General features: G+C 41.2%; 1 protein-coding gene across 8 annotated transcripts in view; it reads left to right on the forward strand.

Annotated features, from left to right (window-relative positions):
• Nucleotides 1–16,949, forward strand: part of LOC109922972 (rho GTPase-activating protein 28-like) — a 171,223-nt gene that overhangs the window by 134,559 nt on the left and 19,715 nt on the right. For all 8 annotated transcript variants that reach the window (XM_048596357.1, XM_020523016.2, XM_048596358.1 and 5 more), the window contains 4 exons: nucleotides 5,014–5,177; nucleotides 7,061–7,226; nucleotides 8,744–8,835; nucleotides 11,535–11,612. In XM_048596357.1, the coding sequence (XP_048452314.1) occupies nucleotides 5,014–5,177; nucleotides 7,061–7,226; nucleotides 8,744–8,835; nucleotides 11,535–11,612 (500 nt within the window). The remainder of the gene's footprint in view (nucleotides 1–5,013; nucleotides 5,178–7,060; nucleotides 7,227–8,743; nucleotides 8,836–11,534; nucleotides 11,613–16,949) is intronic.

Below are 16,949 nucleotides of genomic sequence, written 5' to 3' on the forward strand. Positions count from 1 at the left end.
AAAATATAACCCCTCAATCCTTTAAATGAACAATATGCCTTGCAGCCATGGTCTCTGATGCATTTATTCTGTGATCGGCTTCCTGCTGTGAATCCGATAGGAAACTTGCACAATCTCTCCTTCCCGTTAACCCTCCTACATATTACCCAGCCCAAGAACACCACTATTTTCTTGTGCTAATGCAGGTTTTGTAAGCCCTAAAAAAAAACTCACCTTATGGAAAGTTTGTGACCACTCTGAGAAGTCTTCTGAGAGGTCGGGAACATTCTGACAAGTTAAAATGTTTCTGTGGCTGAAATGTTATCATTAAATGCAATATTATAGTGTGGACACATTTTAACTGCAGTGATTTAGCATAGGGGTTTGTCCTAAGGAAGTAAGTTCACTTTTTAGTTGAGCAGCTTTGTTTAATGCATTAGAAGTATTTGAGTTTATTCCACATTGGAGAAGAAGATATATACATATAGAATTCAAGACTGTAAGAAAATATGCTGCGAAAATGTATGACATCTATAAATCACAGGAAAAATGAAGAGACCATTAAATTTGAAAAATATTGCCTTGATGTTCAATGTTTTGAAAAAGAAATGTCAGCATCTGAAGAATTCCATTGGCAGGCAATCTGCTTTGAAATGGAATTGGACACCATCAGCAGCTTAAAAGCCATTTTAGTTTCAATTTCAGTAGATTCCTATGTTTAGATTTCGCGCAGTGTAATTGCTGAAGTTATTATGAATGCTTGGTTATTTTTTAAAGGACAGGACATTTTAAACGGTAGGATTTCTCAGCCTACCATCTAAAGAGTCAGCAGGTAATGCAACTGTTCTGATCGTGGCAACCCCTAGTAATCTGATTCTTCAAGGATTATTAATTTGATGCAGAAAGGATTTATGCTCCTTGACTGGTGCTGAGACCCTGCCTAAGACCTGATGGCCAGTCACTTTGGCTGACTGCTGTATAATCCCAGCAGCCCTAGTAATTTCCAGATTCCATGTCCCAGAGTCAAGGTCCAGGTAAGAGCAAGGAGTCTCATTACAGGAGGGAGCAATGGGGCCTAGAAGGTTGGGAAGTGGGAATTTTCTTGATAGAAAGGCCCTGGGGGAGCTCTTTGGGGTGCATCTACTTTGGAAAAATATGCCCTTTCTAGAAGAAGGTGCCTTCCTTCCCATCTGAGGCCTAAGATGATGACCTGCCAGGAATGCCCCACTCCAACCCACCCCAGAAATCCAACTGTCAACTTCAAAACGCAGGCCAGGCAGGAAGAAGCCTTTTATTGATGATGATGGCTACTCGATGGCCTTAATTGAGATCAGGGCTGGTGGGACACCCTAGGCCTTGCATCACCCTTTAAACTTACTGAGGTCCCTGATTTACAAACATCTGATTAATGAATGTTCATACTTAGGAACGTGACCCAATACAGGGGTACAATTTTAAAGATCAGACATATGAACATTGCCTCTACGCACAAATGACTGCTTTATGTTGGCCTGCATTCCGTTCCAATTTGGATACAAATCGACTTTGCGAACAAAGAATGGAACCTGTTCATAACCTGGGTGTGACCTGTAGTGCCAGAGGTCGGGTGTTGGAGGGGGTATGGAATAGGGACACCGAGGGGTTTGGGAACACCCATATGTAAAACTGCTGGCAAGGTGTTGTAAAATTCTGCTCAAAGCCCCTATGTCCAGGCAGGGGTCACAATTTCATTATCAGCTTTGAGATTATTAAATAAGTATCTGTCTTTCATGTAATACGTTGATAAATGTTTGTCTTTACAATAGATTGATGGTTTAGGCAGTTCGCATTTTTGAATGGCTTTTACGAATGCTTCTCTGTGTGAAATGTATTGGTACGATAGATTGTTAGAAGCTTCTTATTTTTAACGCTCATTGCAAAGACACCTTGCAGTCTGTCTGCAGTAATTCTGGATAAGTGGCTATGTTGGATACATGGAGGTATTATAGAACCATGGGGTGACATTTGAGGGGCATAAGGAGGCGAGGTAGAGGTGGCATGGGGTGGTATTAAGAACATGAATATGAGGCACAGTGGATGGGAAAAGGCATGGAATGGGCATTTAATAATTGTGATGAGTATGAGGTGGTATAGAACAACATGGAGGAAATGAGGGGCAATGGGGAGTATAATATATAAGTGTTGAGACTGGGTGGGAAGGGTATGCGGGGTGTGGTTGTAAGCCCAAGTTTCAGAAAAGTGCCTGAAAGTCAACAGGGTACAGGTATCACCTGGACTGAGATGCAAATCCAGGCTTGTCACATTTAGATTCTAACAGAATAATGACTTCAGTATCTGGCCTTGTCATCCAGTGATATGTATTCATTAGCAGCGAATGCTCAGTGATGATATGCCTTAAGTTAAGGATTCCAATTGATACACAGTCCTGACTTATAAATAACGAATGAGGAGTGAGAATCTATAGGGCTATTTGTAATCATCAAACTGATTCCCAGCATATGTCACCACTTTCAAGAGAGCAAGATGGTAGGTCAGGGTGAATTACAGGAAAGAAAATAGCATCAGCATCTCGTTTGAAGAAATAGATGTAACACCGCATACTTTAAACATTGCCTACTTATCAATGAAACAAACTGGCGTACATTGAGCTAATGGGTTTTTGTTTTCAGTTAGATGGTTATCTCAATTGGCATCCATTATTAATCTTTGCCATTTTTGCACGTTACATAGTGTAAATTGATTTTGGAATTGTGCCTTGAGTTAAAGCTGTGAAATCATGCCTGGTCCACTCTGATCGTAATCTGTACATCCCGTTCACTCAAAAGAAAATTGATAATGATCAAGATTAAAAGTACACTGTGGCAAACAGCTAAGAGTAATCATTTCATTGACAGCCTGTTTAGAATGTCATTCTTTGTGTAATGTGCGCTAATGATGGAATCTTCCTGCAGTAGGATTATTGATGGTAATCATTATTAACCCAACATAAAGCAAAAGCTTCACAATTGTGACCACCATTGACCTATCAGAATCAAACTTGAGTATTATAACACTGTTGGAGATATTGAAAACAGAACGTCCAACTAGTTTAATCTGATAACCAATTGATATGTGAAATATTTAGATCTGTTCCTGGTTTTGTTCTAGTGATGAGCAGTTTCGAAGAACTAACTCAGGCAGAAAGGCCAAATGGCCTTTTCCTGCTCTGTACGATTCTATGAACTGATCCAGCCACTGATTCATGGGGCTGGGAATGGATTTCTGACATGATCAACAGTAATGGCCCATTCTTCGTTTTCCCGTGGGGTTAGTTTTTGACCCTTCCACTGGTTCACTACCTGGGAAGAAAGGATCACCCATCTGTTAGAGAGGCTGCCCACTCTATAGGTTGGGTGATGAGCTCTGCTGACTCCTTGTTCATACAGCAAAGGTTAAAAGTACTCCGATATGGGCAGCTTGATTTCCGAAGGCTTGATCTCCATCTCATCCACAGAGGGAAAATGAAAACACTCAGACGGGGCTTCAGGCTTTCCCGGTCTCACCACGTGAATGCTGGAGACTAAAATAGAAATAGATTAGAAATGAATCATCAAAAGCCACTTTTCCCACTATCCTGTTTCCAAGACCCATCCTTTTCCCGTATATCTGAGCGCATTGTTAAGCCTTGATACACAAGTGGAGAACCTTCTCAAGTACGGGACGGAAAGCAGTCTAACATTTTAAATCAGAACCTTTTGTTCTGGGATGAACTTGTACAGAATCAGATAAAAAGAATTGTCTGGCCACTTGTGATAGAAAAAGTACTGCTTTCTGGAGGTCAGTTGAATAGCTCCGAGAGCAATATAAATCTGGCCTTGTTTTCAGAGTGTCTCAAAATCTTGTCCCTGTAGATAAGATCCATCCTGTTTGGTTAGTTAAAAATCTAACCTAGGCTAGAATGACAGGTTTGGCCATTGCACTATTTGAATAATGTAGCCATTATTTTTAATCATGAATTATGAAAAAAAAACACCAGGCAGCCCAGTACATCACCTGCCTTTTTAAGGATATTAATAATCACCCAAGTCAGACTTCCTGACACCTGCAGACCTAAAGATCTGACCTTAGGAAACCATTTTAAATTTAACCTGCAGACTGCTAATGTAAAGTAGGTTGGATTTTCAAATCATTCAATCAAATAAAACTAGCTTCAATAGTTTTTCCTCAAGCTAATTCATAGTATTCTGGCTGTGTAGCTCAGCTAATGATCTAGAGATAGATGCTCAAATCCAGTTACAGCAATTTAGTTCACTTATTGAAAATGAATTATAAATAAAATCCAATGTCTTTAGTGGTGACGGTAAGACAACTGGACCGTCATTGGGTTCACGAGGACTGCCTTGAGGAAGAAAGTCTACCATCCTTGTCTAGTCTGGCCTTTATGTGACTCCAGACCCCAGTAATGTGGATGATCCTTAATTGCTCTCCACCATCGCTGAGTAAGCCACTCTTTCATACCACATTTGTAGACCATAAGACATAGGAGCAGAAGTAACCTGTTCAGCCCATCTAATCTGCACTGCCATTCAATGAGATCATGGCTGATCTAATAATCCTCAACTCCACTTGCCTGCCTTTTCCTCAAATCTGCCCAACTCAGCCTTGAATATACTTAATGTTCTAGTCTCAATAGCCCTCCCTGGTAAAGAATTCCACAGATTCACAACACCCTGGGAGAAGTAATTCCTCTTCATTTCTGTCCTCACTAGCATCATGTCTAAACAGAACACAGAAGCCTAGCAGAAGAGAGATACAATGTCACCTGTACTTCAACAAAGGTGACAGAAACACACCAAGGACTGCTGAAGAGGTTCTCTATCTAAGTTCAAATATAATGAATTCTTGCAATTGTAGTGGTGCATAATGTTTGTAAATCACTTCTGTTCCACAATTTGTAATTCGGAACAGTCGAACAATCTAAACAGGTAAATATTTCACACGGTTTGTGGCTAAATTGTATGCACTGTTAATGCCAATGCATTATTGTTCCCTTAGAGAATAATAAGAATGGTGAGAAAACAGAAAGCCAGCCAAACAGCCCAGAAATAACGGAGGACCTGAACTGGGACATCCCGTACTCAGAGTCTCTGACAGCTGCTCAGAAAGAACAGCAATGCAGAAACAACTTTACAAAGAGGCCTAGCAGTGCGACACTGCCGGTAAGGGAGAAGGGTGACTGTGTGCTTCAGTTATTTAATTTAACAAGTTCGTCATGAGCTACATCGTTTCTCTGGTTTTAACAAGGTCTGGGTGTGCTGGGGTTGGTTGAATGCAAGGCAACCCTCAAACTCAAATACCCAAATCGAACTTTGAACAAAAATGGAAAACTCTAGAGGTACTTTCCTCCTGAACTTTTGCTAAGGGAATAATTGTTGCTGAAACATTTCTTGAGTTCTACATATTTTAACTGAACACCATACTTTCTGCAGGAAGTGATTTTGTTATTTTCTGCCTTTTCTATTGAGGAAAGTAAACCTTTCATTTGTGTAATTTTTTATATGACCACTGGACTTCTCAGCTCACTTCACAGCTACTGAAAGGTAGTTGCTTTTCCTGTTGTATTCAGTTGCTTGGTGTTTGATTGTGGGAGTCTGCTAACTGATCAATGCTCACTGTGTTTGATTGCCCAAGCCTGGTTGCAGACTCAGAGAAAAGTGAATAGGAGTTACACATTAAATATTAGAAACTGAGAAATGAAACTTTGCATAAAATCTTGTTAATAAAGGGTCTGCATGTTTAGAGCCAGTGTCACTGCATTGATACAGTAGACCCAATGTATAAAATCTGGCTGTGTTTATTAGCAATGCCACTGCTAGAAGTGTCACAGTCTGCAAGTGTGAAAGGTGAGAGCATTGCACTTTACTGTGCAAAAGAAAACATACGTGTTCCAATTAGGAAACAAATAACTAGGCTAGAAACAATTTCTTGTAAATAAACAGTGGCCTAGTCTTGAATATGTTTAGATTTTTCCTCTTTATGAAGTGATTTTGATCCTGTCTAGCTTTAAATTGATAACGAGATGAAAGCTTATGGGCTACCCACACACAGGGAATCTGATAGGTGGGTCCATTCATTTTTAAAAATGTTTTCACTGGATGTGGGTGTCACCTAGCATGTATTGCCTGTCCCTAATTGCGACTTAAACCGAATGGCTTGCTAGGCCATTTCTGAGGAAAGTTTAGGGTCAACCATGTTGCTGTGTCTCTGGAATCCATGTAGGCCTTACCAGGTAACAATGCAGATTTTGTTCTCTAGCGGGCATTAGTGAAGCCAATGGGTTGTTACAACAATAGACATTAGGCTAACTTTTAATTCCAGATTTTCATTGAATCAAATTTCACCGTCTACCTTGGTGGGATTCGAATCCATGTCCCTAGGGCATTACCCGAAAGCCCTGGATTACTAGTTCGTTACCACTACACCAGTACCTCTTCATTTTGGTACATTGTGCCACCTGTTGATGGTTCATTGGCCCTTGCCCCCGCTGTGATTTCACCAGCGAGGTTTCATTAGAATATTGAAGATTTGAGTGAACATCAATTGTCCACCTAGAGAGCCTCATTGTGTTGATGCTTTGATATAATGGGCAGCAGGAGACACTAGAACCCAGGGAGAGGCCTGGTGGATTGAAACCTGAATGTCTGGCTCTGTTGGTGAATGGCACCTACAGTACTGGAGATGGATGGAAATCCTTCCTCGTACTAATTAAAGAGGCTATCGTACAACAGATTAAAACCTGGTGAGCTGGCTAAGAGGCAGGCTCACTTCCAGAATTTATGCTGGAGTGTGGGAGAGCCCATTGCTAGCCTGAGGTCCAGCCCGTGGTGTGTGGGGATGGCACATGAGAACATTTGTTACACCATTGCGTAGGACACAGAAACTGAGCTCCAAGGTGCCTATAGCAATGCTGCACATTTCAAGCCACGTACTAGCTTATCCACTTAAACCCAACTCCATTTTACACTGGGATTTATCAAAAAAGCAGTTGTACTTTCCCATGTGAGAAGTTGGCTAATGGTTTTGACTCCGTTTGCAATTTCAGAAATTTACCATTCGGGAGGATAGACTGGGACTAACACGCATTGGAGATCTATCCTCTCAGGATATGAAAAAAATCCATAACCTCTCTCTGATAGAGATCACCACTTTCTATGATGCACTTGGGATAGAGTTGAAGAGGAACAGGACTGTGAGGGTTAAAGCAAAGGGTGAGTTTTCTTCAACACTAACCATAACATTTCATTATGTTGCATGAAGGCACAAAGTATGTTTAGGATTATAAATCTCTATGTTTGAGCTACTTTTAACCATTGCACTTATTTAGCTTTCCTTTTAACCTGTGATATTGAGTGCTATTTGCAAATGAGGCAGAAAGATGGTGATGTGAGTTCTAAAGACCTTGGGAAAGGGATACACTAAAATAACTGGAGAGTATAACAAATGTCAAGAATAAGAAAAGACCAGCACCTTCCAATGAAGCTGATCCTTCCCATATCACCACTGCCTTGTTTTACATCCAGCTATCTTTTCTTTTCTACTATCTTTTGCCTTTGCAACTCTATTTGAGTGGTTGAAATAAGGAAGAGCAGGAATATGGACTATCAAGCCTGCTCTGCCATTCAATGTGATTATGGCTGATACTTAAACACAATCCCACTTCCCTGCTGGATCCCCACATTCCTTGAATGGCCAAAAATCTACTGGAATCTCGAGTAGAGTCATAGAGGTATACAGGATGGAAGCTGACCCTTCGGCCCAACTCCATGTGATCAGGTTTCCTAAACTAAACTAGCTCCATTTTCCTGTGTTTGGCCCCATATTCCCTAAACACTTTTCTGTTCATTTACCTATCCAAATGTCTTTTAAGTGTTGCAATTGTACCAGCCTCTACCACTTCCTCAGGCAGCTCGTTCCATACTCGCACCACCTTCTGTGTGAAAATTTTGCCCCTCAGATCCCTTTTAAATATTTCCTGTCTCACCTGTACTCAACAGCTCAGCATGCACAACTTCTTGAGTAAATAATACCTTATGATATCTGCTTTAAATTTATTTTCGTTGGTTTTACTTACCTTAAGATCAGCGGCACAAAGAATAATTAACATCTCTGTCCAGTGCCAATTCCCACGGGAATGAGACAGCCACAAGGGAGAGGTTGTGGAGCAGCGAAGGTTGAGACATCAGGGGGGACATGATGGAGGTGGATGGGATAGTGAACAGTTCTGAGGAAAGGTCATCAGACCCGAAACGTTAACCCTGATTTTTTTGTTCACAGATGCTGCCAGACCTGCTGAGCTTTTCCAGCAACTTCTGTTTGTGTTCCTGATTTACAGCATCCTCACTTGTTTCGGTTTTCACTTACAGCATGTTGGGAGTCAGGAACTCACTGCCTGAAAGTTGAGTGAGAAATTCTTAGAATGTTTAAGGCGTATTTAGGTATCCACTTGCATTGCACAGCCTCCAGGGCCATGGGTCAAAAACTGGAAAATGGAATTAGTGTAATCAGCTCCTTGTTGACTGGCATTGACATGATGGGCTGAATGGCGATCTCCCGAGCTATAGACATCTGAGATTGCTTACACAGAATGGTTGAAGGCTATCCCTAGACCTCTTACTTCTGGTCATTGCATTTTCATGGGAATGCATCATGTTACTCTCGAAACATATATTACTACTGCTGCTGATTTCAGAAGAACCTGTTTTAATAAGTTCCTTATTCATTACAGAAACAGGCCCCTTTGGTGTTCCCCTCACAACGTTGCTTGAAAACGATCAAAAGAAGGTTCCAGGGACAAAAATTCCTCTCATCTTTCAAAAAGTAGGTACAATACGGTGAACAGGAATGCCCGATTATACATGTGGCTTAATGTGGGCTGGCATAGTATTCAGTGTTGTGTAGGGTGACAGTGAGAGGGTCCAACCATGCATACAGCATGCAGTCAAGACTCAAGTACAGAGATTTTCAATAAATCACACAAACCATTGAAAATCACGTACATCAACAACTGCGTTGAAGAATAATATGCACTCAGGAAAGATGTACCGCAAGAGAGGATTAAGTGTGATGGGTTGCCTTTGGTGCAGATTATAGTTAAAGGTAACGTCTGTGCTTGAAATGAAACAGACCCTGTAGAATGCAGTAGTTTAATCCCCTCCTGAGCAATCTTCTTGGCTACGATCCAGTTGCCATTTCCTCTCCCCAGCTGGGCTGGTGAGTTGTGTGTGGGGCTCCCTTTAGCTTTGAGACTTATGAGGCAGTAATTCAGTACCCAATCTGTGTTTTCTTAATCTCACACTGATTCAGATTGAGTATTTGGAAAATTGATTGCTTCTTTTCTTCCCGACGTTGCCTCCTAGCAAATTGATCTCTTCAAATTTATCGATGGATACTGTCCATTTTTAAAGATCTCCCTTTGGATGAATTGAAATCTTGATTATTAGTTCTTCACATTAGTCCACTGTATAATTTAGTGTGAAATTCAGGAATATTAGAGAGGGGTGCCTGTCACAAGTTATTTATGGATATCTGCAGACTTTTAAGCTTGTCGACTCTGATTTTATTTAAGTAAAAGACCCACATTTTGGTTTAAGCATGTGATCTTGGACACATTTTATGCCTCTCCCTGGCTTCAAGTGGAACTGATTTGTTTTTGGATCATTTATGTTTGATTTTATAGCCCCATTTGTTATATAACTTTTGACAGTGAACTCTCAACAAAACTGCTCATGCAAAAAAAAGGTCTTCATTATCCTTTAATTTGAGATAAGCTCTCTGTAATGTGCCCCAGATAACATGTTGGTTAAAACTTTTCTAGTTTGGAGTTTTTTTTTCTAATTTAACCAATTTTTTTTTAATCAACCTGTTCAGAGATGTTATTAGACACCTCTGGAGCATGCAGAACTTGAACCCGGGCCCCCTGTTCCAGGGGTAGGGGCATTACCACTGTGCCACTTAGTTTGGAGTTATCTAATGGTCACTACGTCCATCTCCTGTATTCAGCAATATCACCATTCAATTGATCCTGGTATTGCATTGAAACTAAGGATTGCATGTAACTAACGGATCACAAATGAGCACAGAACCGACAACAAAATCACCTAAGATTTCCAGCATCCTCAAAAATGGAATGCTGAACATTTCTCTCATGAGGGTCTGAATCTGCAAGTCAGATGAGCACAGGTGCCTCAGTTATCTATGCCTCAGTCCGATTGTATTTGGAGCACAGCAGTCACTTTGGGCACCTGTCTTTAGGTAGTGCAGTGTGAAGGGAGTTGTGAGAACCATAAACTGTAAACCTGCCAATAGAGAATACACAGTGTGGAGCCGGAGGAACGCAGCAGGCCGGGCAGCATCAGAGGAGCAGGAAAGTTGACGTTTCAGAAAATGAAGAAGGGTCCCGACCCGAAACGTCAACTTTCCTGCTCCACTGATGCTGCCTGGCCTGCTGTGTTCCTCCAGCTCCACACTGTGTTGTCTCTGACTCCAGCAACGTTTGGGAAGAAAGTGCCTTGTAAATGTCCAGGCAGCCAGCAGTTAAGCTGGTGAATCGAGTGCTGGGGTGTGAACAGCGAATGCAAGCTTTTAAGCAATTAAGTCACAAAGTATTATCCCTGGCTCAGATCCAGGGAAGAAGCACTTAATGAGCTGCAAGCAGGTCCTGGTCCTTAGCATTTTGTGTGTGTCCTTTTGTTAAATGAAAGGCTGTCAGATGGGGGAGTAGGGATTGGCAAAAGTGGAGTTAACTTGTCTGGATATCCTGTGAAGAATTGACTTGTTCGGGATCATTAACACAAGAAAGCACAAGGCCCATTGCATGAGTCTCAGGTAGTTTTATTTTACCAGAAGCAGAGACCTTTCTTAATCTATGTGTACAACAGATGAAGAGTTTTATTTCCTCTACTCCAGTGAGAATTCTTATCTAGAGGATATGAGAGAAATGTTTATCAAATTATTTGTAAAGATCCAAGTAGGACTACACAGAGAGAGATATGAAAAAGTAAAGCCATGAATAGATTTAAAAACCTGTGCATTTTTAGAAATCCTTAATAAGTTGCCAATGTCTGCAGTAGTAAACCTGATGTAATGTAAGTTAGCATAAAGGCAGCAGAGATCTGGATGAGCTCATGTTTGTATAGGCTGGAAGATGGGAGGTCAGCCAGGGGAGCATTAAACTAGTCAGTAGATAACAAAAACATCAGAGATTTAGCAGCAGATGAGCCAAGGCAGGACTGTGTTATGGTGGAGGGAGGAAGTGGACCTGGTGATGGAGATAAACAAACAGACTTGGAGTTGGGACTGGGGGCTGGTGGGGTGGTTTAATAGCTTATGAATGTTTGCATGTTCTTAAGTTTACATGATTAAAGTTTCAACTGCAGCAGAGGTGGTTTGAGCAGGATTTTAGACTTGGCTGACCCAATAGGTATAATATACAAGAATTCCTAACCTTTTAATTCAAATGCGTTTAACTAGGTTGCCATCATGAAAATTGATTAAACATGTAACAAATCCTGTCCTAGCTTTTGTCGAGAATGGAGCAAACTGGTTTGGATGCTGAAGGAATTCTCCGGGTTCCAGGGTCTGCCTCACGAGTGAAGGTAGGAATCATTTCTCATTCATCACCTCGTGAGTAATCTCCCTCCTAAAGTAAGCTAAACGGAGAGATTGTTGTTTGGATAAGAGTTGATTCCAATTGCTGGAAGATTATGGGGAAAAGGCAAGGAAGTGGAGTTGAAGATTATCGGGTCAGCTACACACTTTCCAATCACATACATGCTGTCTTATGCATCTCTTTCTAAAATTATACACCCTCCTGTTGCACCCCCCCCCCCCCCCCCCCCCCCCCCCCCCCCAAACTAACCTGTGGGCCCCTCAGGCCCCTACAGTCATTCACTCACTGTGCTGTTTTTAATATACATATAAAAATGACTTGGATGAAAATGTAGATGGGTGGGTTAGTAAGTTTGCAAATAATATGTTGTGGATAGTGTGGAAGATTGTCAAAGGATACCGTGGGATACAGATCAGTTGCAGATGGGGGAGAAATGGCAGATAGAGTTTAATCTGGGTAAGTGTGAGATGCTGCATTTTGGGAGATCAGATGTTAAGGAAAAGTATACAATTAATGGCAGGACTCTGAACAGCATTGATGTACAGAGGGACCTAGGGGTTCAAGTCCATAGCTATCTGAAAGTAGACACGGTGGTAAAGAAGGCATATGGTATGCTTTCCTTTATTGTTTGGAGAACTGAGTACAAGAGTCAGGATGTCGTGTTGCAGCTTTGTTTAGGCCACACTTAGAGAATTGTGTTCAATTCTAGTTGCCACATTACAGGAAGTATGTGGAGGTTTTGGAGAGGGTGCAGAAGAGTTTTACCAGGATACTGCCTGGATTAGACGGTATGAGCTATAAGGAGAGGCTTGAAAAACCTGCGTTGTTTTCTCTTGAGCAGTGGAGGAAATTTGATTGAAGTCTATAAAATTATGAGATGCATAGATAAGGTTGATGGTCAGAATCTTTTTCCTAGAGTTGAATTGTCTAAGAGTAAGGGGTATGCATTTAAGGTGAGAGGGGGGAAAGTTCAAAGGAGATGTGAGGGGCAAGTTTTTAACACAGAAAGTGGTAAGAATCTGGAATGTGCTGCCAGGGGTAGTGGTGGAGGCAGATATGATAGGGGCATTTAAGGGACTTTGAGATAAGCACATGAATATGTAAGGAATGGAGGGATATGAACCAAGAGCAGGCAGAAGGGATTAGTTTCATTTGGCATCATACTTGGCACAACATCATGGGCCAAAGGGCCTGTTCCTGTGCTGTACAGTTCTATGTTCTTTATACCGTATAGAAATAGTGAACTCTACAATGACAGTTCTGTGTTTGAAAGAAGTCATTCAGTGATAGGTTTCCACCAGTGTTTTTTTAAATGTTCTTACTTCAGGCCAATAAAAGTGTCAATCATACAGATCACTAAAAATTTCAATAAATGACACTGCAGCACTCTTGAATCTGTTTCACCTGGTGTAAATAAACATTGTGAAACTGCAGCCAGAGCTGTCAATCAGAAAGGGGTGCATGCGTTTCAAGAGACTATTGGTTACTTGAGATTTCAGACAAATCCCTGTTATGTATTCTTGCTCTGCTCCCCATCCTATCCCTCCCACTCTGTCCCCCACCCTGCCCTTGCTCTGCCTACCACTGTGGCACTTGCTCTGATTGCCCCGGACCCCTACTTTCGGCTCTGAGAATAATTAATAAATCCCACCATGATGGTTGATAAAATTTGAATCTAACAAAACTCAGGAATAAAATGCTCATCTGATGGTGACCGTGCAACTCTATCGATTGTCGAACAAGTCCACCCGACTCACTTAATGTCCTTTGCCATCCTTACCTGGGCTGGCCTACATGTGACTCCAGACCCACAGCAATGTAGTTGACTCTTAACTGCCTTCTGGGGCAGTTAGGGATGGGTAATAAATGCTGCGAAATCAACATGCAATGAATGAATTTTTAAAAAAGCAGAAAAACGCTAATATTGATGCAAATGTCATGACATTAATTGAAGTGTACTTGAATCTACACTGTTTACTTGACCGCCACAATAACATGATTAACTATTTAGTTACTAACTGTGTTTTGTTGTGTATCAATGCTGTTGATCTCTCAGACTACATATCCAAAAAAAAAGTTACTTGTTTTAAATCTAGTTGTGAGGCCAATGACATGGGGTAGTATCAAGGTTCATACTCTTGAGTTTCGTCTTCAAGAGGCATTTCCTTCTTCAGCTTAAGTATGCCTTGTTCTTTTCTGTTGCTTAGTAAAAAATGAAGCTGTTTAGAGAAATGGAAGACACTGATGAGTGACTAATCCTCCAAGTATTTCCTTTAGCTGCCTGTTTACGACTCTCATGCTGCCTTATAAGTGCATTGGAAGATTACAAATTGTGTGTGCACCCTATGGGAGACAAGCTCTGTCTTAAAAAAAAGAATTAATCGAATTTGGAAAACTCCTACTCCACACTAGCCCACCGAAATTCCACATTCATACATTCCCTGTGGTTTGACATCTCACTTGTGCTACGGGGGATCCTAACCCTGTCTCAAGTATCAGAGAGAAACAAATCACTTTTATCAAGGACAGGACGTTGTCGTGTGGTGTCTCACATTTAAAATCTCACGCAGAGGCTGCCACTGGTGACAGATGGAAAGGATGCAGGCTGTGTGGCTTGGGAGTGAGAATGGCACAGTCCAGCAGAGGGAACATTGCAGTCTGTTAAGTAGAGACTTTAATTTGAGAAAAATGGCCTGAATGTTTTTGGCTGTACACCAGAAACGAGGAATCTTTGTTCTTGGAAAACCAGGCAGTTATCTACCATTTTCCAAGAATTGGTGAGGCTCCTTGGCACCAGAGTGTAGTTGAAAAAGTTCAAGGTTTATGTAACCCATTTGCCGAAAGTACACTTTTGTAACATTATTGAGGAACAGAACATTAACCACATATAGCCCTAGCTTTCAAGGCAGCCATTAGACATCATGTGTACACTATTTAAAATGGTGTACGTGATTAGCACTTCACACAACTAACTCTGATGCCATGACTGGTGGCTGCTCCACGACCTTTGCGTTGACCCTGAATATTTCCAAAATCCAAAAACAAGGAAATAGAAGCGTGAAATTAGAGCCAGGTGTAAAGGAATGGATTTGGGAAGCACTTTTTACACAAAAGTGTGGTGAAAGTTTGAAATTCACTGTCTCAATTGGAATGTTCAAGACCGAGATTGATAGCTTTTCGTTATGTCCTTCAAATCTGCTGCCATTTATGGATAGATGTGTGGTCTTCGCACCACTGCTTGAGCATGAACTCCATCTACTCCACAAAACCAATCAGACTGTTTCACTTCACCTCTGAAGTAAATACCCATATCTGCCACCATTAAGAGCTGTTCCTTGATCTGCCTTGCTCCTGGTTTCTGGCACACACCTTACTGCATTTACCCTACTTTCAGAAGTCTTTTGAACATACAAAATAGGAGCAGGAGTAGGCCATTCGGCCCTCTGAGATGTTCTGTCATCTAACAAGTTCAAGGCTGATCTTCTGTCACAAACCAGCCTTAGATCCAGCATCCAAAAAAAGTCAAACTATCTTTATTTTGAACAAAAGGACAAGCATCTGGTCCTTCATTTATTGCAGAAGGATGCTTCTCGGCCCAACTTGATTATTTTCTTCCTTGCTTGGTGGCCTATTGGTATCTCAAAACACTCAGAAATTCCCAGTTGCCCAACTTCATTTTTTAAAATTCTTTAATGGGATGTAGGTGTCGCTGCTGAGACCAGTATACTTTTGCCTATCTCTAATTGCCCTTGAGCTGAGTGGCTTGCTTGACTATTTCAGAGGGCATTTAAGAGTCAACCACATTGCCGTGGGTCTGAAGTCACGTACAGATAAGGATTTGACGGTGTTAATTTCCTATAAGGGATTAGTGAACTAGATGAATTCTTACAACAATCAATGAAAGCATCATGGTCACCATTCTACGTTTATTAATCAAATTTAAATTCCACCAGCTGCTGTGGTGGGATTTGAACCTATATCCCCAGAGCATTAGCCTGGGCCTCCTGATTACTAGTCCAACAACATTACCACTATGCCACAATGTACCAAAAAGAACCCTTCTTAATGGAAACGAAGATAATTTTTCTCACTGTTTGCTTTATCCACTTCTTTTTTTGCTTTTATTCAGTCATGGATGAGGGTGTCACTGACTGTGCTAGCATATATTGCCCATCCCAGAGGGCAGTTAAGAGTCAACCACCTTGCTGTGGGTCTGGAGTCACATGTAGTCCAGTCTAGGTAAGGATGGCAGTTACCCTCCCTAAAGGACATTAGTGAACCATCTGCCATGGCGGGACTCAACCTGGGTCCTCAGGACATCAACTGGGTCACTGTATTAAGGGTCTAGCCATTATACCACTAGGCCAACACCTCCGTGATATAAAACTGTTTCTGATCAAACAAATCCTCGTTATCACCACATGGACTCCCTCTCTCAAATTGGATTTTAAAAATTCTGGATCCAGAAATAGTGAAAACTTAATTATCGCACTGTCTCATAGACACAGACCAAAACCCACATGCCACTAGTTCAGAATCCAAATTCTAAAATAAATCATATATTTATATAAATGATACACCTTGCATCACACAGGGTAAAATGCAAGTGAGAGAATGCTCACCGCACATCCAGTCATAGAGAATATCAGGCCTGCTATAGGAAGGATATTATTAAATTGGAGAGGATTCAGAAAAGATTTACCAGAATGTGGTAGACTGGAGAGTTTGAGTTATAAGGAGAGGCTGGATAGGCTGAGACTTTTTTTCAACTGGAGCGTAAGAGCTTGTGATGTGACTTTATACCCCTCTTGACTTTATAAACATCTATAGATAAGCATTCTGAAGGGTGGGGGAGATCAAACCTTGGGGGCATATTTTTAAGGTAAGAGGAGAAAGATTTAAAAGGGACCTGAGGGGCAACTTTTTTATGTAAAGGGTGGTTCGTACATGGAATGAACTGCCAGAAGAAGTGGTAGATGCAGGTACAGTTAAGACATTTCAAGAACATTTGGACAGGTACATGAATAGAAAGTGTTTGGAGGAATATGGGCCAAACGCCGGCAAGTAAGAATAGTTTAGTTTGGGAAACTTGGTCAGCATGAACGAGTTGGACTGAAGGGTCTGTGTCCGTGCTGTATGATTCTATGACCCTATAGATGTTCAAAGTGGAATTTATTAGGTGCATTATTCTGTCTGCCTTGAATGGTGAGGAATGCAGATTATTTACTGTTAGATATTTAGCGTAAAATTATGCTTCAGGAACTCAAGGTTAAGTATTACTGAAGAAAAGAGAATTGAGATAAAAAAATTAAAATTTACTTAG

Source organism: Rhincodon typus, chromosome 4 (assembly GCF_021869965.1).
Source record: "Rhincodon typus isolate 14 chromosome 4, sRhiTyp1.1, whole genome shotgun sequence".
Lineage (NCBI taxonomy): Eukaryota > Metazoa > Chordata > Chondrichthyes > Orectolobiformes > Rhincodontidae > Rhincodon > Rhincodon typus.